At 47.0% G+C, this 22,212-nt stretch overlaps 3 protein-coding genes across 7 annotated transcripts; 2 read left to right on the top strand and 1 right to left on the bottom strand.

The window, feature by feature from the left end:
• The first annotated feature begins 33 nt into the window (after positions 1-33).
• LOC105701465 (peptidyl-prolyl cis-trans isomerase E) lies at positions 34-1,929 on the top strand. The gene is made up of 4 exons (XM_012428225.1): positions 34-546; positions 706-875; positions 1,003-1,368; positions 1,546-1,929. Exons 1-4 carry the CDS (start codon positions 513-515, stop codon positions 1,861-1,863), a joined length of 888 nt encoding a protein of 295 aa, XP_012283648.1. The 5' UTR covers positions 34-512; the 3' UTR covers positions 1,864-1,929.
• Positions 1,930-2,223: 294 nt separating this feature from the next.
• Positions 2,224-6,520, bottom strand: LOC105701464 (solute carrier family 35 member F5). 2 transcript variants are annotated; one of them, XM_012428223.1, is made up of 9 exons: positions 6,062-6,520; positions 5,662-5,866; positions 5,391-5,543; positions 5,262-5,318; positions 4,900-5,163; positions 4,652-4,834; positions 4,160-4,476; positions 3,751-3,996; positions 2,224-3,646 (listed from the first exon to the last, which is right to left on the bottom strand). In XM_012428223.1, exons 2-9 carry the CDS (start codon positions 5,821-5,823, stop codon positions 3,571-3,573), a joined length of 1,458 nt encoding a protein of 485 aa, XP_012283646.1. In that variant the 5' UTR covers positions 5,824-5,866; positions 6,062-6,520; the 3' UTR covers positions 2,224-3,570. The 2 variants fall into 2 exon arrangements, with proteins under 2 accessions (XP_012283646.1, XP_023288964.1); XM_023433196.1 differs by lacking the exon at positions 6,062-6,520 and having other exon boundaries at positions 5,391-5,528; positions 5,662-5,823.
• A 628-nt stretch (positions 6,521-7,148) lies between these two features.
• LOC105701462 (histone-lysine N-methyltransferase, H3 lysine-79 specific) lies at positions 7,149-21,951 on the top strand. Of its 4 annotated transcripts, none has more exons than XR_002762258.1 (12): positions 7,149-8,462; positions 8,634-8,813; positions 8,902-9,228; positions 9,371-9,638; positions 10,014-10,695; positions 11,039-11,498; positions 12,616-13,323; positions 13,776-14,263; positions 15,034-15,267; positions 16,180-16,412; positions 16,566-17,058; positions 17,462-17,579. XR_002762258.1 is itself a non-coding variant. In XM_023433161.1 (12 exons), the coding sequence occupies exons 1-12, from the start codon at positions 8,385-8,387 to the stop codon at positions 17,569-17,571; spliced, it is 4,113 nt and encodes a 1,370-aa protein (XP_023288929.1). In that variant the 5' UTR covers positions 7,149-8,384; the 3' UTR covers positions 17,572-21,951. The 4 variants fall into 4 exon arrangements, 2 of the variants coding, with proteins under 2 accessions (XP_023288929.1, XP_023288926.1); XR_002762256.1 differs by having other exon boundaries at positions 16,566-17,020; positions 17,462-17,578; XM_023433161.1 differs by having other exon boundaries at positions 16,566-16,910; positions 17,462-21,951.
• Positions 21,952-22,212: the final 261 nt, after the last annotated feature.

Here is a 22,212-nt window from a genome sequence, read left to right as displayed (position 1 = left end):
ATGTATTATAAAGCGGCATTCGTGTTCACTAGATACATACAAACGGTCGATGATATATTCGTATGCAGAGTTTCCTTCAGTTTCGTCTTTTGTACGCCTGTAGAGGAATTCGCGTCCAGTAAAAAATATTACGAAACAATTACGGTAATAATAGTTTGTCTCACTTCGATGAGTGGTTCTAAGTTTTCTTTTTTCAAATTTGTAATGAAAGAAAGGTCAACCGTTTTGTTAGGTTTTAGTTTACTTCAACATTCCTCTGTACTTATACTTTTATACATTTTTCTTAACGTTCTATTTGCATTTATACGTGGAATAACGTTTGATACAGGTTTGCCAATTTGAAACGAGTTTTTAAAGTTATCGGGAAATTTTTACTGTCCGCAGCGCCACGCGGTGGCAGCTGTAGAAAAGAAAAATGGCTACGAAAACTCAGTGAAGTTTCGAGACTTATATGTATGTAACCACGGCTGTAAGAAGCGTCAACAATCGTTTTGCTAACCGGCTGTTAAACAATGACCAGCAACACAAAAAGAACAATTTATATAGGTAGGTTTTTGATTGACAATTGTGTACTTGACATTATTAAACCTGATACAGTAATATTGGTTAGTCCCGCATTACATGTATCTCTGGCTTGGAGAGGTTATGTAGGTTATGTTATTCTGCAATGTGTATACACAATTAATATATATTTTTATTTTCTAGGTGGTTTAGCGGAGGAGGTTGATGAGAAGGTACTTCATGCTGCATTCATCCCTTTTGGAGAGATCGTCGACGTGCAAATTCCCTTGGATTATGAATCGGAGAAACACAGAGGTTTCGCGTTCATTGAATTCGAAGCAGCCGAAGATGCTGCTACAGCGATTGATAACATGGTACATTAAAAATCATATTTGATCACTACATGTGTTCTAATTGGTTCTCGACCAAATAATGTTAGTCAAAATTTAAAAGATTGGGTTTAAAGAATGTTTGTTACTAATTTAAGGCTTCTACACACAGAACGATTCTGAACTGTTCGGGAGAACGATAAGGGTGAATATCGCGAAGCCACAGAAAATAAAAGAGGGGTCGTCGAAACCAGTATGGGCTGACGACGTCTGGCTGCAGGAGCACGCAGGTGAAACCCTGAAGGCAAAATCAGGGGACGGTGGTAAGCCAGAGGAATTGGACCAACAGAAAAAAGGGAAGCAGAACCCACAGGTGTACTTTGACATCAGCATCGGTAACCAGGAAATCGGCAGGATCATCATGATGCTCAGAGCTGACATCGTTCCAAAGACGGCTGAGAATTTCCGATGTTTGTGCACGCACGAGAAGGGCTATGGCTACCAGGGCAGCATCTTTCACAGAATAATTCCGGAATTTGTATCCTTTATAAATAATTGCCAATTGTTTCCGCATTATATATTTCTAAAGCTTTTTAAAGTATATTTAATCTCGTTCGTGATATGCTCTGAATGAGGTAACTCGTGATGAGGTGATAGCTCGTGATTCATGGTTGCAAAATGGTTAAAAGATTTTCCTTATAAGATTATCTACCAGATGTGCCAAGGAGGAGACTTCACGAACCACAACGGCACCGGTGGAAAGTCAATTTATGGCAATAAGTTTGAAGACGAAAACTTTGACTTGAGGCACACAGGGCCCGGGACTCTATCGATGGCCAATTCGGGACAGAACACAAATGGGTCACAGTTCTTTATGTGTACGGCACGCACAGAGTGGTTGGATGGAAAGCATGTTGTCTTTGGACACGTCCTCAGTGGTTTGGATGTGCTGAAAAAAATGGAAAAGTGCGGCAGTAAATCTGGCACTCCTTCGCAGAAGGTCACTATAACGGCTTGTGGGGAATTGACATGAGGCATGGAACCTAACCTCGTTGCTGGAGGCAAATAAATCAAAGGGATCTATTTTCCACCCATTTAATCAATCCTCAGGAATGTATACTTAAATTACTCGCACTATTTATTCAATACACAGCCATGGTTTTTTTTATTCTCTAACTCTTAAGAAGGTAGCTCAGAAATCCACTTTCGAGTAGTGATGTGGAGAACGATTGGACGCTCTTTCATTCGACCGAATGATAGTGAAGAAATACACGTTTTCCAGTATTTACTTTCCGACCAGTTGAACGTCGCAGTGTTCTTTGTACATGATCCTTCGTGAGAATTTGAAGGGTAATTCCGTTAGTCCCTCGAGTAAAACACCATCACAAAGAAGTACAACAAAATGACGTAAAGTTTATTATCACCGGGTGCTAGAGTGTCCATTCACCGTTGCACTTGCCTTAAATATATTTTCATATTTATATATATACTTTTAATATACATTTATGTATATTGGTGGTCTTGCAAAACGTATCTCGCCAATAGAAGCAACCAAACACACGAGGGGACTGTTCCCTCGTGCTGAGCAAACAGTGCATACGACTTAGAAAAGTGAAATTAATAATATGTCTGTAAAATCAACGAGTAAATTCCAACGCGTCAACTTGTGCACTCGACATCCTTCTGGAGAAGTTCCTGTGGATGAAACTGCGTACGTCGAAGGGCAACATTTTAAGATAACATGAAAATAACGTCTGGGATTTTATTTGCGGAACTTTCTTCTTAATTAGGTGTAATAATTCATTAAAATTTTACCACATGAATATGGAGGCTCAAAGGAAAGTTCCGATACTCGTGAGATTCCTTTTTTTAATCTTAAACAATGTCTATAGCAAATTAAAAAAAGAGAGCCTGAAATTTCACGGGTGTAAGGACTTTCCTTAGGGTCTTCGTATCTATGTGGTACAGTTTCAAACAATTCGGTACACCCAGCTTGGAGGAAAGTTTCATAAACGAGACTCCTCGGAGGCCACTTTCGTATAACCTCAAACTATGACACATTTGTATCTTCTTCCTTCGACTCTGAACATTTTATTTTGACGTCTGCGGGTCTCTTTTCAAGCTCGAAAAGTGATTCAATGGTACAACAGACACCGACGTCATGACTAGCACATCCCAGTTCAAAAGATCGTATACATTTTCCTTGAATTTGCAGAGTCGGAGAGAAATGACGAATCACCGATAAATATTTTTGCTTTCACTTCAAATCGTACTCCGATACTCGTCTCAAATTCTACACGTACCCAGTGCCACTTCTGCATTACAAAATTCTCAAAAACTTGTGGAACGAGGAAAAATTCATCGTACATAAAAAACGTAGAAAACTATGAGTAGAGTACGAGTAAATTATTTCCATCTACAGTATCCGCGTATTAAAGTCTGTTTTTGTAGTACTTGTCAAGTATTTATCTGCAACCGATGAAACTCCTTCGACAAGAAGGTTTTGCATAACTTCGAGTCCAAATGAAAATACAGTTGTTCACAGGAATTTCTCCGGACACCAAAGTAGACACTTCTAATGGCGAAGAATAAAGTAACGTTGGCACAAAAAATGTAACTACGTGATCTCGGCGGCTTCGCGATAAAAAAAAAGACAAAAAATAGGACAGGGGCGACGAAAACGTGCCCTTGCGGAGTCCTTAAAACACAAGTATCACATAAATTCAACGTTATTGTCGCATTACGCCTCGTGGTCTTCGCTATTGATGCCGATAAGCGATTCTGTCTGCTCTGCCTCCAAGTCCGGCACCCTAAAACTGCGTTTTGAGGGTTTAAAGTATCCAGGAGTACATTAGAATGGAGCCTGTCCATCTTTAAGGTTGGATCAGGACAGGAATGGTTACATAAAGAGACTACGCACCTCATGGACCTGCTCTTTCGACAAATCCAAATGTGCAGCCTATGCATCAGCTCTGTAACAGGGTCCCAGTTGTCGTAGTGCGACAACAGCGATACAGTCAGAAACGCCAGTATCATTGGAATGGTTCCGAAGTAGAAAATGAAGGGATATTCGACTTTCTTCAAGAGGACATCGGCTAGCATTGACATTGGCATCGTTAAACTGACAGCCAGGGTCGCTATGAGGGAGGACGTCAGGAAAGAACCCCTGAAAGTGCAACGGTTAAGTATGTCTTTTAGTGCTAAATGTAAGATTTAACTATGAGCTTTAGAGGTTAAAAGTGTAAATGAGGGGTCAGTATTTTTAATTTACGTCGCAGAAGTGCCCGATGCATTATGGAAAAGTAGGAATTTGTTAGTTAGGAACTCACCAAAGCCAAAGGACTTCGCTTAGTACAGTTCCGATGAATCCGTTGATAATTAAAAAAGTCCATTGGTGAGTGTCGGGCCACTCGAACTCCTCCCACTGGCCGTAATGAAGTACGAAGAATAAAGGCCACAAAAGTGTCAGATTAAAAAGGCCAACGAACCCGAAGAACATCGGTATATCCATTTTGTCCTCGTTATCTACTTTCTTTCTTAAAAATACGACGTAAGATGCGTAGAAAAATGCACTGACTAGAGCTAAAGTTATTCCGGTTGGCACTTTGCTCGTCTCCAGGGTGAGGTCTGAAATACCGACCAGTATCTGAAAGAGAACGATTTCATGGGCTGTTATCTTTGAATTGACAAGTAAAGCGATAATCAACATAAACTTTATTCCTTCATGGATAATGCAGGAGCAAAAATAATCTCCAAAGATTAAACAAAATTTGTGATTAGGCCTTATATACCTGAAAATAAGGAATGTAAACATAACTTACAAGTCCCAAAATGCCAACCGACACAGCAACAAGTTTCGAAAAGGTGAATTTGTCTCCTCCATTGCTGGGAAATATTGCAGCTAGAAATAAGGTGAACAGACTTGACGTCGAAGATAGTATAGTAACGATACTGGCTTCGGTTTGGGACAGCGACAGTTGATACATGTAGTTAGCCATGAACCACTGAAATTTGCAATGTATATTACAACTTCATAGATTAGAAATCACCGATTGTAGAGTGAACGTACCAGTAGACAGAATACTAGAGCGATCTTTGCTACTTTCTGTATAGAAAATTTGTTAGCTTGTCTCTTGGCGTGCTCATCGGCTCTAATACTGGCTTGGTAGCTGAGCCTTGCCAAAAGTGCATCCGTCGCATTGCTCTCCGACATGTGACGGACCTCCGCAAGTTTGCTGAATCTCACGGAGCGAATCGAAGAGTCGTCACTCTCCGTTCCAGAGGAACGATCGCAATGATCCGATGTTTTGACAGGGACAAACATTGGATCGCTCTAAAAAAGATGTTGTTATATACATTAATTAAAACTGCCGAACTCTTGAATTTATGAAATTCAACATAATACTACCGAAAAGATGATTAACTTCTTACCAAGCTCGTGTTAGCTTCCGAATAGAAGTTATCGTTCTCCACATTTGGGTCTATAAACTGAAGCAGTGCTTAATTACGCCACCGATACTTATTACACGAAACAGAGTACTTTAGAATTCGATCGCTTACCATGTAAGTAGCGGGCTTGTTACATTGATCTCGCCACGGTGGCCAAAAGCAAAGTCCAAGCAGGTACACAGTAAACATCGACGTCTTAACGTAGGTACTGAAGAACGGCTTTTCGAATGCTGCTTCTTTGTAGATGTACTGTCGAAAGTATAACTTGAATGATATAAACGGAACAAGACAGAATTATCATCGCATCGCCGTATCATGGTTCAATTATTCCTTACTCTCCGATCTTCTGGACAGTTTTCGAGATCGCAAGAAACAATCTCACCTTAGTAAGTTCGGAGCTGGAGACCCAGATGATATCCACCAGAAGGAGCACCAGGAGACCGAGGACGAGTCTCTGCGACTTATTCATCATAACGGCGAGCCTATGAGGATCCTCCATCATTCCTGATTGCCTGCATTGTCGCAGCTCAACGGAGCAACTCATGGCCCAGTTCGGTTCTGTACCTTCGATCGACTCTATTTAATACCTGTGACGCGACAAGTGCCAGAAATCAACAACCCAATTCTAGACATCCGTATATTAAAATCCTTCCTCTTATCCATCGCAACGAAGTAGAAAATAACACTTCGTGGGTATTAATCGTACCGCAGATGTGTTTAAAAAATATCTCTGGATTCCTGCCTTAACATTACGGGCTGTTCGACTCAGTCGATGGGCTCACCTTGACCACATCCAAGGACTCGTGCCATGACCGAGGCACCATAACTCGAGCCAAAGCAAAGACTACATTTTGCTCGAGCAACAGCCACCGAAGCGTCCCAGAAGTCGTAAACGAGGAAAGATCTATCGAATCGTGACGTTACCCCGTAGAGACAGGTGGAGATGTGTCACGAGCACGACTTGGAAACCTGTTCCTCTCTACATAATGTCATAACAGCGAGCATGCTCCACCGGCCCTTCGTTCGGTACCATCGAAAAGGATTACATGGAGGGCACTTGTCCACTCGGGAATCCGTGTTCGGTTTCTTCAAGGGAGCTAACGAGCGGCAATTTTGTGGTGACAGCGCTGGATGGTACCCTTTCACCGACTTGCGCCTGCTTGCGCCTCCAACAGCTTGGAACAGCTGATCGCAGCTGATAAGAGGTAGACCGGCCTACGGGGGGTGTTTTCCGCCTCCAGCGAGCCGCCCTTTAAACCGCGATTGCGCTGCACGGATTGTAAATCGCGCCGTGTTTTCCGGGCCGCCACAAGATGGCGCCGGTAGAGCGCCGAACGGGTGAAGCCAAGGTTATAGATGTAAAGGGTGTCCGGTATCGATGCCAAAGATGCGAGGGGCGGCCATTTTCGTTCGGTGTTTACGCGTTTTTTTAAATGAATATAAAGCAATTCGAAGTACACGGCAATTGTTTTCATTTGTGATCGTTATATCCTTTAAAACTACGTATGACACAATTTTATAATACCTTTCGACACGCGCTTTTTCATACTCGACTGCCGCTGTGTCGAGTCGCGCAACGAAAGATGGCCGCCACAGCCCTTGGTCTGCATTCTAGCTTCATTTGGGTCTTTATTCCTAAATCTTTATAAATGATCCCTTTATTCTCTCCGTCGCTGTTCTGCATCTTTTATATTTAGAGTTTCGGCTCCATATACTCCACACATAGTTGCCAAGCTAGGGGGGCATTTGGAACGCACTCCACCGCCATCTTGGACGCCATCTTGGGCGCCATGTTGGATACCGGAACGCGCCCGGTCGCCTACGTGCCGCGGAGCGTCGCCGTCGCCCCCGAGCAGCCGATCCCCGAGGTGGCGCGCGCGCGCGTGTGTGGGCAGGCGATAAGTGTGCGGGCAGGGAAGGACGCTGCGGCCGACGTCGTCCCCGAGGCACCCGGGAACCCAGAGCGGAGACCGCGCCTCCTGGGCGAGCCTCGGTCGAGCGGCCGCCATCTTCTCGGCCGCGACTCGGCGCCGACCTTCGGAGGTGAGCGCGCGACCCGCTGGCTCTGTCTCGGATCCTGGGTCGCGCGAGCGCGAGCGCACTCGGCCTCTCGCGCGTGTGTGGCAACTGTTTACAAGCGGGCCACGTGGGTGTGCGTCGCGTCGTGTCGGTCGTGTCCGGTCGTGTCGCCGAGGGCAGCCATTGCCCCCGCGTATATCGGGCGCACGGGCCATGGCGCGAGTGTGTCGATAGGCGAGCGCGTCCGCCGCGGAGTGTGCGCGCGAGGGAGAGGGCCGTCGCCGTCGCGTATCGAGCACCCTGGTGTCCGCGTGCACCGCGGTGTATATAAACAGAGTGAGAGGCGCGTTCGCCGCGGAGCATGTGTCTCGTGAGGTAGCGAGGCGAGGGGCCTCGCAGCAAGGGAGGAATGACAGCGACTCCCGGGGGTTCCGGGGAGGTTAGGACGCGCTACCTGGCCGCCATTACGAGTCGAGGGCACTGGATGTTGACAGCGAGTTCCTGGAGAGGTTGAAAGGTCCGCGAGGGGCCCCAAAGTGACAGCGAGGGCGAGGAGAGGTTAGGTCGCGCACCCTGGCGGCCATTACGCGCGTCGGAGTCGATATTGACAGCGGGTTCCTGAAGAGGTTAGACGCGACCTGGAGCCTGGTGATCGAGAAGGAGAGTGAGAGGTCAGACGCAACCTGGAGCCTGTAGAACGAGAAGGAGAGCGGGAGATTAGACGCGGCCTGGAGCACGAGAAGGGACGGCGAATCCTCGAAGAGGTTAGGAAGCGCACCCTGGCCGCCATTTCACGCGACGGAGAGATCCTCTAGAGGTTAAATCGACCATCCTGGATGGGAAATGTAGCAGGTGACCCAGACTTCTTGAGGAGGTTAAAGTCTGCGATCCGATGAGCACTCACATCCTGAAGAGCTTTAGCGAGTAATTGTCAGGCATAAGGAAGAGTTATAAGTGTGTCAAGAGCGCGCATATGAATCCAAGAGACAATCGAGCAAGGCGCGTCGGAGACACGTGATCGCCGTTACGTCATCAAGGAGAAGAGGGGCCAGCGGATCCACATTGGAGACGTAGACTCGAGGCAAGATGGAGCTACGACTCCATTCTCCTGCTGGAGCGGAGCCCATCGTCTATCAGTGGCCGCTCACCTCTGGCTCGGGATCGGTAAGTTTAGTTTTGCGGTCTTTTGTTGCTCTCGAGTTGAGTGTTTCCAAACTTATCTGAAAATTTTACTTTGTAATCGGATGAGCGTTATCTTATTGGGTAACCTTTGTAGAAGAGGGATCACATAGAATGTGTACATTGTTTGTAATAATGCATGATTTATTCGATTAGGATCGCCACGACGGTGCTCTGGACGTCGTCGAAACCATGAGGTGGGTCTGCGAGGATTTGCCGGATTTGAAATTACCACTGGAGAATAATATACTCTGTAATTACGATACACGGGATTATGAGAGTATGAAGAACCTATGCGATAGATTCAATCGGGCCATCGACAGCTTGGTACAGTTGGTAAGATCGTGTTTCTAATTTAATTACTTTGACAAGGGTAAAATTTCAGTGAAACGTGTATTCACAATTATACGTTTAATCGATGCAGGAGAAGGGAACCAGCCTGCCTTCGCAGCGTCTCAACAAGAGACCAAGTAGAGGCTTGCTTCGCCATATACTGCAGCAAACTTACAATCAGGCAGTCATCGAGCCGGACAAGCTGAACCAGTACGAACCGTTTTCCCCTGAGGTCTATGGAGAAACGAGTTACGAGCTCGTTTGCCAGATGATCGATCAGATCGATGTAACCGAGGACGACATTTTCGTCGACTTGGGCTCTGGAGTGGGTCAGGTGGTGCTACAAATGGCTGCGGCTACGCTTTGCAAAATCTGCATTGGCGTCGAGAGAGCTGACGTACCTTCGAAATATGCCTTGGTAATTGTTACGTTATTTATATTTATACTAATGTGTCATTATAAAACGTTCATATTTATTGCAACAAATTATAAAACGTTTAAATATTCCAACAATTCATAAAACGTGTATATTATAACAAGTTTCTTTTACTCGGTTCCAGAGCATGGAGGTTAACTTCCGTAAATGGCTCAGCTGGTACGGAAAGCGTTGCGGAGATTATCGGCTGATCAAGGGAGACTTCCTGGCGGACGAGCACCGGGAGAGCATCACCGGGGCGACGATAGTCTTCGTGAATAATTTCGCCTTCGGCCCGACCGTGGATCACCAGCTGAAGGAGAGATTCGCCGATCTTCGAGATGGCGCTCGCATAGTTTCCTCCAAGTCCTTCTGTCCCCTCAACTTCCGGATCACGGATCGGAATTTGAGCGGTATGCGGCGTCATCATTATCGAATGATGATATTTCCTTGGAAAATACCGTTTCCTGTACACTGAGCGAAAAATTTACTTTTTAGGCGAAATTAATTACTTGCAGTAATCTAGATATTTCTTGCTGAAGAAATTTTTTGGCAAAGCTGAACTTCAGGAAACAGAATATCGTTTGCAATTTGTCTTAATTTAATTCAATTTTATTTTGTCTCGATCACCTGTGAAGATCTGTTCGACACGAGGATTTCTTTTCTCTAGGAAGTGATTCTTTCGTTCGGTGTAAGAAACGCGCTTCGCGTTGCCTCTCGTTTCCCCCTGAAAAGTGAATCTTTGTGTTAAACTTGTGTTTTAGAAGAAAAATGTTTGATCCTTCCAGACATAGGAACGATAATGCACGTATCGGAGATGTCTCCCTTGAAGGGTTCGGTATCCTGGACCGGGAAGCCAGTGTCCTATTACTTGCATGTCATCGATCGGACCAAGCTGGAGAGATACTTCCATCGGCTGAAGAACAATAAGCAGGGGGGACTGGACGAGAACTCGGACTCCGTGATCAACAATATTCCTGGGAGCAACAATAAGATACCCAGGAACGAGAAGGCGGATAGAGCGAAGAAGGACCTCTCCAGGCAGCTGGACAGTCCTAACCAGTCGGAGCATCTTAACACCAACAGCGAATCAGATGGAGACGATGGGTCTTCCAAGAGACGCAGGCAGACTTCGAAGATCAGAAGGAAGCTGAATAGGAAGCCCTCGAATGGAATGGCCAGGCCTGGAGCCAGGGGAAGGCAGCGAGGCAGGGGCATGAAGAAGTCCAGACCACGGAAGGCTATCAACATCTCTGGATTGGATCTGCTCCACAGTCAAACCCTCCTCAGCACCTCTCCGCAGGCTCTGGGAAAGAAACCACCACCTGCTCCTGGATGCATCGACCAGCAGCTCTCTTCGCTGTCTCTGTCTCTCCAGTCCAATTCCCTTTCGGTGCACGAAGAGCTGTCGATACCTCAGGCTCCTGCTGCCACTCCCTATGCACTCCAAATTCTCCTCGATCTGTACAGGTATGTAGCGATAAACTTATTTTCAAAGTTCTAAGTTGGAGGTTATTTATTTAAAGAAGGATTTGTAGTATCTTGATTTTTAAATAATCGAGGTTTAGTAGTCGTTTGATGGGAAAATATCAAATGGTTGGATCTTAACCTTAAATGTCAACCTCAAGAGTTTCAAATTATTAGGCCATCGAAACTGTCCAATGGCCTAATAATTTGAATTTCTAATATTCTTCGATGCTTGATAACAGAATTTATTTGGGATATATACTACTGTCACTTGCTGTAAAAACCTAGAATGGTTGGATGGGGTCTTCACAGATTCTGATTTTTTGGCCATCGGGCATACTTTCAGAGACCAGTTCATGGCGATGTTGGAGTCGATGAGGACGCCGGCGTACCGGATCACGGTGAACACGAACATCACCCGGGAGCGGGAGAGGAACTCGAAGCTGCAATCGAGGGCGGCGCAGCTGGAGAAGCAGATCAAGGTGCTGATCGACGACAGCGTCGCTCTCTTGAAGGCGCGGATGACGGAGTTGGGGATCAACGCGACGTCCCCGGGGGACCTGCTGGCGAAGGCCAAGGAGATCGTCCTGAGGCACAAGCAGCTCCAGGCGAAGGCGAGCAAGCTGCAGGCCCAGGTCTCGTCGATGGAGGCCGAGCAGTCGAGGCTCACCGCCATCAGGCACCAGGAGCTGCAGGAGAAGTACAACGGCCACGGGGGCATGAACGGGCCCCAGCCGCTCACCCAGGACTACATCCTGAAGGAGATCTCGACTACCCTATCCCAGAGGAAGAAGCTGCACTGCCAGGTAGACCCTCGGCCGAGGCGCCAAGGACCCAAGCAATTGTTCGGTCTTCTAGAGTTGTCGCTGATCGATTCTTTGCTGACTATTTCGAATCTTCCACAGTTTGGCCTACAAATTTCTCAGGATGGGGAGAGGAAATATGGTAGAGCGTCGTGGTCTCCTCCTCGAACATTCGGGATCTCTCGGAGGGTTTCGGACACGGATTTCTTTGCAGCGTTTCCGCGCGGATGCGAATACATAGATAATATTTATGTAATACATAGATAATATTTATAAATCCGTGATCCAGATCAACCTCGGAGAGGTCTCGAGAATACCGGAAAGGGACTGTGTAAAATTAAGGCGTTACCGTTTTATATCTTCCCACAGACATTGGGACGTTTAGGACGATTCAGGGTGTTCCCGAGTCCCCAGGATGTCTTGGGGATTCCTTGAGGGACTTTCAAACGTACCGACACGGGTGAACGCAGGGGAAGAACACTCCCATGTATTGGTGTTGTAGCGATTCTAGCGCCACCGCGGCTTGTACCCGGAAATGATCGAACTAAAATACAATATCGCGGAAGTGGCGAGCTCACGAGTAGTATAAGGAGATACAACGCCACGTGTCGAAATTATCCCCACTTTAGGGGTCCAAGATCTTCAGATTTTTTTCCGATCTAGGGCCGAGAGCGCCTCGATTAAATTTTGCAATTAAAAATTATCGTTCGCCGGTCTTTATCACGTCAAAAACATCACATTCTGGATATCGTGCGCGGATTATCGATTTGCTTTGCGTACCTTAATTGCAAGATTAATAACATTTTGGGTAATTTACGTAGGTAGGAAATGTTTTTGTCCCGTACGATCGGTGTTCATTTTTCGCAAGTAGCGCTCGCATCTAAGATTCTGGGTCCACTTTCCGTGGAACCGACCATAGGCGTTAATTCTTTATACTACTTCATCGTTAAAGCGCGCATGCGGCAACCATATTGGATTTTAGTCCCGAAATTTTTGGGAGTAAGCAACGGTGGCAGGAGCATCGTCATAAGAAACGCTCCTATACGAGTGTCCGCCCTCTGGACGAACGCCAGCACGGCCAGGAGGTGGTTCCCCGTTTAACGATTCCCTCCCGTTCCAGGTGTCCAGGTTGGAGCACGAGTTGAATGCCCTGGAGCGCGCCAGCAACGAGAAGCAGGCCGCTGTCCTGGTGCAGCAGCAACAGCGAGAGCTGGCCGGAGGGAAGCACCTGCAGCAGCCTCATCTGGTGCAACAGCAGCAGCAGCAGCAGCAGCAGAAGCCCCCGGCCTCCCGGAAGAACCGAGAGGGCAGGTCCAGGTCGCAGGAATGGCCGGACGTCCCGGACATCGGGAAGATCCAGGAGAACAACCCGGAGATCCTGGCCAGGAAGATCCTGGAGACGGGCCGGCAGATCGAGGCTGGCAGGATCCCGGTCAGGCAAGGTCCGGCCGCCCCTCGCGCCCGTCTGCCTGGGCCCGGGTTCTCCTCCTCGTCCTCCACCTCCTCCTCCTCGTCCTCCGCATCGGAAAAGGCCCAGGTCGCGGCCAAACCGCAGGAACCTCCCAGGGTAGCCAACTTTGAGGACAGGCTCAAGAGCATCATCACCAGCGTCCTCAACGAGGACCAGCAGAACAGGAACAAACAGCAGCAGCAACAGCAGCAGCAACAGCAGCAGCAGCAGCAGCAGCAGCAGCAGCAACAACAACAGCAGCAACAACAGCAGCAGCAGCAACAACAGCAGCAGCAGCAGATGCAGGCCCAGCAGGCTGAGCCCGAGAGAAAGAGGGTCACGTTGCTGCAGAACTCCGCCACTCCGGATTACACCCAGGTGCGAGATGGTTCGGATGAGGTTTGCGATGCATCGCCTTAAGGGGATGGCAACTCGCGTCGAAGAGGTTTCGTTTATGAAACTTTACTCCGAACGAAAAGGGTACCGAATGGTTTCAAACTTCACTACGTGAATATGAAGGGTATAAGGAAGGCCCTGACACCCACGAAATTTCAATTTTATCTAAATTTGATTATAGATATTATTAAAATTTTGCATAAGAAATTAAATTTCATGGGCGTGAAGAGTTGCTTTAGAGCCTCTATATTCACGTGGTAAAATTTCAGACGATTAAGTACATCCAGTTCGTAGAGAGAGAGAGAGAGGAAAAAAAAAGACAGATTTGGCTCAGGAGACGCCACTTTCTATCCAAGGTGGTACTCGAACCGCGTACATTCGCGCAAAAGGAGTCTCGATCGTGGCCTAACGCAAGGTCGGCGGTGAACCCGCAGGTATCCCCGGCGAAGCTGGCGCTGCGGCGACACCTGTCGCAGGAGCGACTCTCGTCGCATCTGTCGGCCCCGGAGCGGGCGGACCGGGCGGACCGGGCCGACCGGATGGAGCGACAACAGGTCCAGAGCCACGAGGGTGGCCGGCCGCAGACCGGAGTCGGTCTGCTGGGGACTAGGACGATCGGCGACCTCGTCAGCGGGGAGATCGAGCGCACCCTGGAGATCTCGAACCAGTCGCTGACGACCCCCTCGGCGGTGGACATGAGCGCGGCCATGAGGCCGGAGGCGATCTACTCGCCGATCAGCAGGCCGGCCAGCGCGGAGGGCGACGCGGGGTTGGCCACCCTGGCCCACGTGGCTAGCTATGTGCCCACGTCGGCCGCCTCGGGCGCCGCGGGCGCTCCCGCGGGGGGCCCGGGGGCGAATGCCCCTCCGGGCCCCGCCGCGAGGTCCTCCGTTCTGTTCACCCCGGTCACGCAGCCCCAGAGGTAACCCATGACCCGGCTGGATCTCTCGAGGCGCACTTTTTGAGCCGGAACCTGGGGCGAGCTTGCGTTTTTTATTCCTTCGCGAGCCGAGGTCGTTCCCGCAACGGCGTGGCCGGGTTCCGTTCCTGGGGGAATGGTGGACGTGCAACGGTACCGTGATTTTGCCGGGATTGATGCGACCGGTTGACGGAACCTAGCCGGGACGTTGCCGGAACCCGTGCGGCTGGTGGACGGGCGCTTCGAAGCTTTCCTTGGTGGCTAGTGCACGATGCTAAGCATTTGGGAGGGATGCCGAGTTTTTGAGAACTCATGGGAATATCTATACATTTTTTGGAAACCTTGAGAAACTTTGGGAATTTTTTAGAACCCCTGGAAAACTCTGAAAATCTCGTTTCGTTTCCGTCCCCTTTTATCTATTCTTCATCCTCCCTTCATCGAAAATCCGACTTCCGCCGCTTGTCGAGCCCAACGAAAGTTGCCTATTACTTGCTACATCGTAATCGCCTACTTTCCTCCCTCGTTACGTAACGTACCATTTTATCATCGCTTTCGCCGCCCCTTCCCGCGAGCATCTCCACGTCCCTTTGAAATCCTCCCCCAGGGTGCGCCTCGGGAGGTCCGGCTAGAAGAAAAATCGTAAACGCGCAATTCCGCGACCCGGGTAACCGTGGTTCGCCGATTGCCTTGTCAGGGAGTATTACCATTTCCAGAAATGTTAATATCCGCCCGACCTGGGGCGGAAGTCGCTAATCGAGTCCACTTATGGCTAGGTACGTGCCGGTGCAGCTGCCCAGGGCGGACATTAAGCCCTACCACGAGTCCTACTTCTGCGACAGCCCTTCCTCGCAGCCGCACTCCTCGGCGATGGTCTACCACCACCCTACTTCCCAGGCCTCCGCCAACGACGACCTTCTACCCGTAGAGGGCCTGGCCGCCTCTCTGCACGCCAAGATCCTCAACAGCCATGGACCCGGGAAGAGCGAGCCGAGCGCCTCCGGGAAGAGGTGCGACCTGGGACCCTATTCTCCAGTTCATCCCATCCAAGATTAAGGTGATATGAAAGGGTCATTCTATATATCAAAGCGTCAAAATATTTATCAAACTTTTCTCCAAACTGGGTACACCGAATCATTTGAAACGTTAACACGTGATTATGGAGAGAGGAAGGGAGAACGCAATGCTCGTGAAATTTCATTAAAAAAAATTTTTTTTTNTTCATATTTTAAAGAACATCTTTCTTTTATTTAGCCTAAACTAGAACCAAGATCACATTTTCTTGTGAAAAATGAAATTTCACGAACATCGCGTTTTTAGGGTTTCCGTGATTACGTGTTAAAGTTTCAAATTATTCGGTGCAACTAGTTTGGAGAAAAATGTAATAAGTATTATTACGTTATGTATATAATGACCCTTTCATGTCACCTTAAGTCGAGGAGTAAATTCCCGTCGTTTTTAACGTAACGTAACGTAATTAAAACGGCGGGACCTTGTTCCTCAACCTAGTAGTATACGGAGACAACGCCAATGGTCGGTTCCACAGAAAGTGGCCCCAGAATCGGGATCCTGGATCTCAGATTTTCGCTGATCTATCGGAGCGAGTGCCACTTGCGGAAAATGGGGGAACTTCGATCTACGTAATCGAAACATTTCCTACCGCCGTAAATTACCTGAAATGCTTTTAATTTTGCAATTAAGATATAGATTGTAACGACAATCCGCGCAAGATATCCAAAATGTGATGTTTTCAACGCGGTAAAGACTAGCGCACGATAATTTAGTATTTAAAATTTCATCGGGGAAGCCCTAGATGGGAAAAATCTGAAGATCATGGACCCCTAAAGTGGGGACGATTTCAATACATGGCGGGGTATCTCCTTATACCACTTCGTGTTGTCAACGTTGATTCCGTTCAGCAGATACCAGCCTTACCCACGGTACACGAGTTGCAACAGCGGAAGCGGCGCGACCACGCCGACGCAGTCGCAGGCGGTCGTGTCGGTGAAGACGGAGGCGGCGGTAGTTCCGTCGGTGACCACCAGCGGCGCTCCGCTCAGTCCAACGATCGAGCCGCACTCCAACACCTCCACGCCCCTGGTGGACGAACCCAATATGACGGCGCACCGACAACGGAACGCGGCAGGAGACGACGGTAAATTATTCGTCTTTCGTATCATTTAAAAATTGTTAAACCGCAGAACTAAATCGAACCTTGGATGTCGTTCAATTCGCGCGGCATACTTTCACCGATGCCACGACTCAAGATGGCTTGTCCTTATCAAGACGCTTATCGTTACGGTTTTAGACGGCGAGGCGGACTGGCAGGACAGAATCAGCTCGGGGTTCGACCGGCTGGTGGCGTTCGCGTCGACGGAGCTGGACAAGCGCCGACGATCGACGGAGGGCGTGAACACGAGCCCCGACAGCGGCCTGGGCTCGGAGACCGCAGCGACGGGACCGCCGCCGGTCGTCCTGTCCCCGGATGAGGCCCTGGGGCCTCCTCGCACCCCCTCGCCGACCAGCCCCCGGCCCCCGAACCCCCTCGCGGGCGCCTCCGTCCCTTTCAAGTACCAGCGCCAGCCCGACCACGAGCGGCACCACTTCAAGAAGAAGTTCTTCCACCGCGACTGGAGCAACTCCGCGGGCAACGGTGAGCCCGGCCGCCGAGCGGACACCCTGGAGGTCTTGAAACGTCCGAGGCTTGGTTAGCGGACTCTATTCCCTAACGAAAGTGCCGAATTTTTTCTATTTGCCGTGGAAGTACGTCTTTCCGATCGTTTACATGGCTAATGCTTTAGGTAATGCGAAAGTGGCCGTTGATAAAACCTTTGTCCGAACTGGGTGTACTAGATCTTATCAAATTTTATCTCTCATGAATGCGGAGGCCCTAGGGAAGGTCCTGACCCTCGGGGAAATTCATTATTAAATCTTTTTTATGAACAATTTAGTCATTTTTTTTAATGAAAAATGAAATTTCATGGGCGCCGGGACCTGCCTTATGGTATTCGGATTCGCGTTGTGAAGTTTGGAAGGATTCGGTACACTCGGTTCGGAGATAAGTTACATAAACGAGACCTCTTTGACTCCATTTTCACATCATCTTAATTTCTGCAAGTTTCTCCGTCAAATCCAGTGTATTCACCCGGCAGGGAAGACGTAAATGATTATTAAACGGTGGATTAATTATTTCTTATGTTTCAGCTGACCAGCCGCACATCAGGACCAACTACAGTCCTTACAACGCGGAGGGTCGATTCCGGCACGAGGATACCATGAATAATCGCGAATCCATGGTGAATAAACAACGGTAGACCCGAAGACTCGATACAGTTCAAACTGTTTCACGAACCGAAGAGATCGAAGGCCCTCCAAGGGTCGACAACTTCTGAGATTACCTGGGAATGGTTTTCCCAGGACAAACCCTGTTCGATCAACGACTACGAGGATGGAATTAAGGCCCGGTAACCGTGAGCCGGCCATCTTGAATTATGACGTCAAAGGCGAAGAAATCCCATGAAATTCTCTTATCACTATTTTTACAAATTGCATTTTCAAGGAAAAACCAGTGTTGGTAGAAACTAGATGTTCCCGAAATTTGTCAGTGGGTCAGTTTTTTTTTATAAATCATGCATCAGGAAACAAGATATTTTTCGAAAATTGACCAGAGACGGTTTTGGACGATAATCAGGAAATAGACACAATAGAATTATAAACGTGGATTGTCCGACACATTTTATGCGTCCACTGATTTTCTTCACGTGAATAACTTGGAAAAATAGTCTGGAAGAATATCGGAGGGGAATTTCTTACGAATTCTTCGTTTCTGTCGTCAAAATTCAAGATGGCCGACTCAAGGCTACCGAGGCCTTGCATGGGGATTTTATTACTCGGAGAAATAAGCTCGTACGCGTACCTAACTTTTGGCGTTAAAGCGAATCTGTTAGTCGTTTAAAGATTACACATAAAATACGTCTTTTCTTTTAACGCTAAAAGTAAGGATCGTGGTGAATAATCGAGGGCCAAAAGTCGGCAGTTCTGGACGAGGGTGATGTTTCTCGACGAGAAAGAGAATGCTGCGAACTTCACACGAGTCTGAATTGCATATGATTGAACGTGCGACATCTCTTTTGTAACAAATGCACGGAATGTTTGATTTGAATTTAAATATTAAGCGGGAAGAAGGAAGTACACGGTCGTGGATGAAGGTTGACTTGTAGCGTCGCAAGAGTGGCGGCCATTTTGTATTGAAATTCGAACATTCCGGGCATCGGTTACGAAGAGGAATTCCCAAAACCATGTGTCTCGGAAATGAGCGGCGATTTTTCTAAAATTGGATAATCATTTCCATAGTATCCTGCTAGAAATAACTCTGTAGGGAAGTACGAAAGGGATCTGGTTCGGGATTTTCGTGAGCCTAAGAAAGTCGCAACGGAGATGGGCAAAAGAGTCGTGGGTTAGGAAATGCGATTTTCCGGGAAAACGGAGCACGATACGGAGAAACGCCTCGGGTGGAAGAATGTTCCGAATTAGCCGAGGAACAACTTTTGTCTGAATCGTTTCACTATAAAGTGCACGGTTTATGCGGGAGAATGGATTGTTCCGGGAGGGATATCGAAGCGCTTGCTTTCGGACTCGGTTTTCAGAGTTTTCTGCCTCCTACATACGTTGTATGGAAAAATGTCCCATACAAAAGTTGTTCCCGGTAACGTGTTCGTCAACATTTGTCGAAGGAAAATTCCCACCCGAGGCCTCGGAAAAGCGGGAAATTAATGAATAGCGCAGAAAGTGTTACGATCTTTTCGGCGGGGCGCGAGTCGTCGAAACGGAAAACGATTTTTCTTTTTCTTTTTCTTGTCTTATCGAGGACCATATCAAAGGGAAATATTTTTCAAGAACTTGCCAAATGTCAGGTTTCTGCTTTTCCTCCTGCCGGATTTTCTGGGCATCGTTCTTTTAATACTCCGAAACCCGTTAACGTAATCCGTAATTAATTAATTAACTATTAGCTAGGTTTTTTTTTTCCGACAGTAACGCAAATAATGGGAAAGGGTGAATTGCGATTTTCGAGGACTGTAACTGCCTTCGCGAGGAGGATCCACTTTGAGGATAGCTTAGAAGGAAATAGTGGAAGGATAGGAAACGTCCGGTTTTTAGAATTTGATATCGTGCACAGTGTACAATTTGCGAGCGGTCTTTTCTACGAAAAGGATGGAGCTACATTAGCGAATTATTTTCCTTTTTTTTTTTTCCAACTATTAGACGGAGAGAAGGGAATCACTGCCAAACGTGCAGAAGAGGTCGTAAGTCGCGTCCCCTCCCGCCAAAGAAATTCCGTTTTCGGGAAAACGGTGCACGCTATAAAAAAAGGTTTCCAACGAAAGTTTTCCCTGATTCATTGGGGAACAACTTTTGTCTCAAACCTTTTTTTCTAAACTGCACGGTTCGCGCCGCAAGCTGTATTTTTCTAAATAGGGGGGAAGAAAAAGGAGAAACTTAGTGCCCGAATATTTTTCCAGTCCAAGACTAACGAGTAGTGTTTGCCTTAAAGTCGCGCGACAGAAGAAGATAGACTTCTTTCGGTGAACCTTCGGAAGATTGCAGGGAATTAATCTCACGGAGGAGTTGAAAGTTTATGCAAAAAGGGGGAGGGACGAATTCTACGACCTCTTCGCGTAAATCGTAGACCGTTTACCAAACGAATAGGAATCTTTTTTTTTCTTTTTCTTTGTTGAGAGTTAGTTCTTAGGGAATTATTAGTTGGCCAGGTAGGGGAGAAAATGGACGTCCGTTTGTAGAATTTGATAAAGCGGAGAGAATTTCGCGACCGGCCTTTTCTGCGGAGGAAAGATGGCGCCGGCAAATCTTTTTTAAACGATCGGACGCGCTAAGAAAAGGGATCACTACCAAACCTTTGTGTGTTCGTTGCGAATCGCCGTTGTTCGATGGAGAAAAAATAGACAACGGGGCTAGCGATATTTAACGGAGATTTCTTCTCACCGATGTGTTCATCGAGGAGTTTGTAATTCCGCAGAGGCGCTTGTCGAGGCACGGAGGACGGATTGACTTTTAATTCATTATTTATTCATTCATTCGTTCTATCGAGGATTCCCCGTTTTATTTGGAAATCTCGTCCTACCGGTGATAAGCTTGGACTCTAAGTTCCTTTCACGAGGCATTGAAACGTAATTAAGAGTGTTCTACTGTAAATTAATTGTCGTTTTAATTAGGTAATTAGTGGAGACGGGATTTTGTCGTTTTCGTGGAAAGCGCTCGGAAGTACTTGTAATTCGTTGTTGATTCGAAGTTATCGCGAAATTCCTGGGGATGTGAATTTAGAGCGCAATTCGTCGTAATTAAATTGAATATAAATATGAAGAGATCATTAATTGTGCTCCCGAGTGATCGTAAACGGTTTAATTAATCTTTAAGAATGGATTTCGCACCTCGATGAGGTATCATGCTTTTGTAATTTTTTTTTTTTAAACACGCAATCACGCAAATCATTGATTTGAATTTTGCCGCGCGGTCGGCGCTCCAACGGAAAGCGCATTCTGCCGTGTCCTCGGCAAGGCCCTCTGATTACACTGCTGGGCAACCGACATAGTCATTTCACTGCGAGAGAGAGAGAGATAGGGAGATGCCAGGGATAATTTACGCTCATATTATCTGAGAAGTTACGATTTGTAATAAAAAAAAAACGATATAATGGACGGGGGAACTAACGGTGAGCGCAATTTTGCGTTTCGTAAGACCTGCGCGCTTTCAAGATGGCGTCGCGCCAAGATGGCGGAGCGCGCCGCCATCTTGGAATCACGGCCGGCGCGGCTTTGTAACTAAGCGTTTTGTAAAAATTGAATGGGTGATCATTGTTCGATCGGCGAGGGATTCGTGTAAAGAGGGAGAAAACGTAAAAGAACCGCCTGAAATGTGTTACATAATTGTAAGTAGTAACAAGTGTATTATTTAATAACCCCCAGGACGATATACATATATATACTTGAATTATTGTAAGTAAATCTGGCGTGTGTAACCGGCGCGGAGAGGTCTCGAGAACCATCGAGTGATTCATTATATATTATTATATATTATTTTTATTGTTCGCCATTAGTTATTTATTATATTATTGGAGTATTTTAATATTAAGATTTTGTAACAGAAGGATATATCACTGCTCTGCGTTTTCATTCCGTCTTTCACCAAGCTCGGATTTCCCCCGGGAATTCGGTGTTTCACGAGTTTCCGATTTTTCCAGTGGATTCCGCGGGAAAATTCGAGGGGGAAATCTCTTTTCGGGATTTAAATCGCGAGGGTGATAAGCGAGATATTAAACACCGGTCGAGGCGGCCGACTTTCCGTTGGAGCCGCCGCGCCATTGGCGCGGAATGTCTCCAAGGGAAAGCATCGCTCTCGAGAAGATTTCCAAAGGAGCTTTTCGCCTCGTTTTTTTTTTCTTCCTTTTGTTTCCGACTTTCGGAGATTGCGACGGGGAATGGAAATTCGAAAGTTCTTGACGTTTCCTGGTTACGGTGGTTTTAATTAATTTAAGCGAAACTGCATCCGGTGTTACGTTTCTTGGGGAGTTCTCTCAAACGGGTTCGTTATAGTTTCGTCTCGTAATTAGATGCTGGGTCGAGTGCAAGGATTGTAATAATTGTAAAAAAAGAAAAAAAGAATAAAAACATTGGATATCTCGAGGAATTGGGGATCGATTTCGAGTTGGCCCCTGTTTTCTGATAACGATGATTGCTTATCAGGGGCCCACTCAAATTCTTTTTCTTAGGGCATTTAATTGGCAACAATTGTAAAATGTAAATACTTTGATACGTGTGATTGTTTTCAGGGGCCGAGTTAATTCTCTCTTTTTTTTTTAGGGGTATTTAATTGGCGTCAATTGGAAAGTATAAATCATTCTCAATTGCTAATTTAATTCTTTCTTCGCGGAAGTTAATTGG

The sequence above is a fragment of the Orussus abietinus genome, unplaced genomic scaffold (assembly GCF_000612105.2).
Source record: "Orussus abietinus isolate OABI.00-Male unplaced genomic scaffold, Oabi_2.0 scaffold89, whole genome shotgun sequence".
NCBI classification, from domain to species: Eukaryota; Metazoa; Arthropoda; class Insecta; order Hymenoptera; family Orussidae; genus Orussus; species Orussus abietinus.
This window is presented reverse-complemented; position numbering and strand designations above follow the sequence as displayed.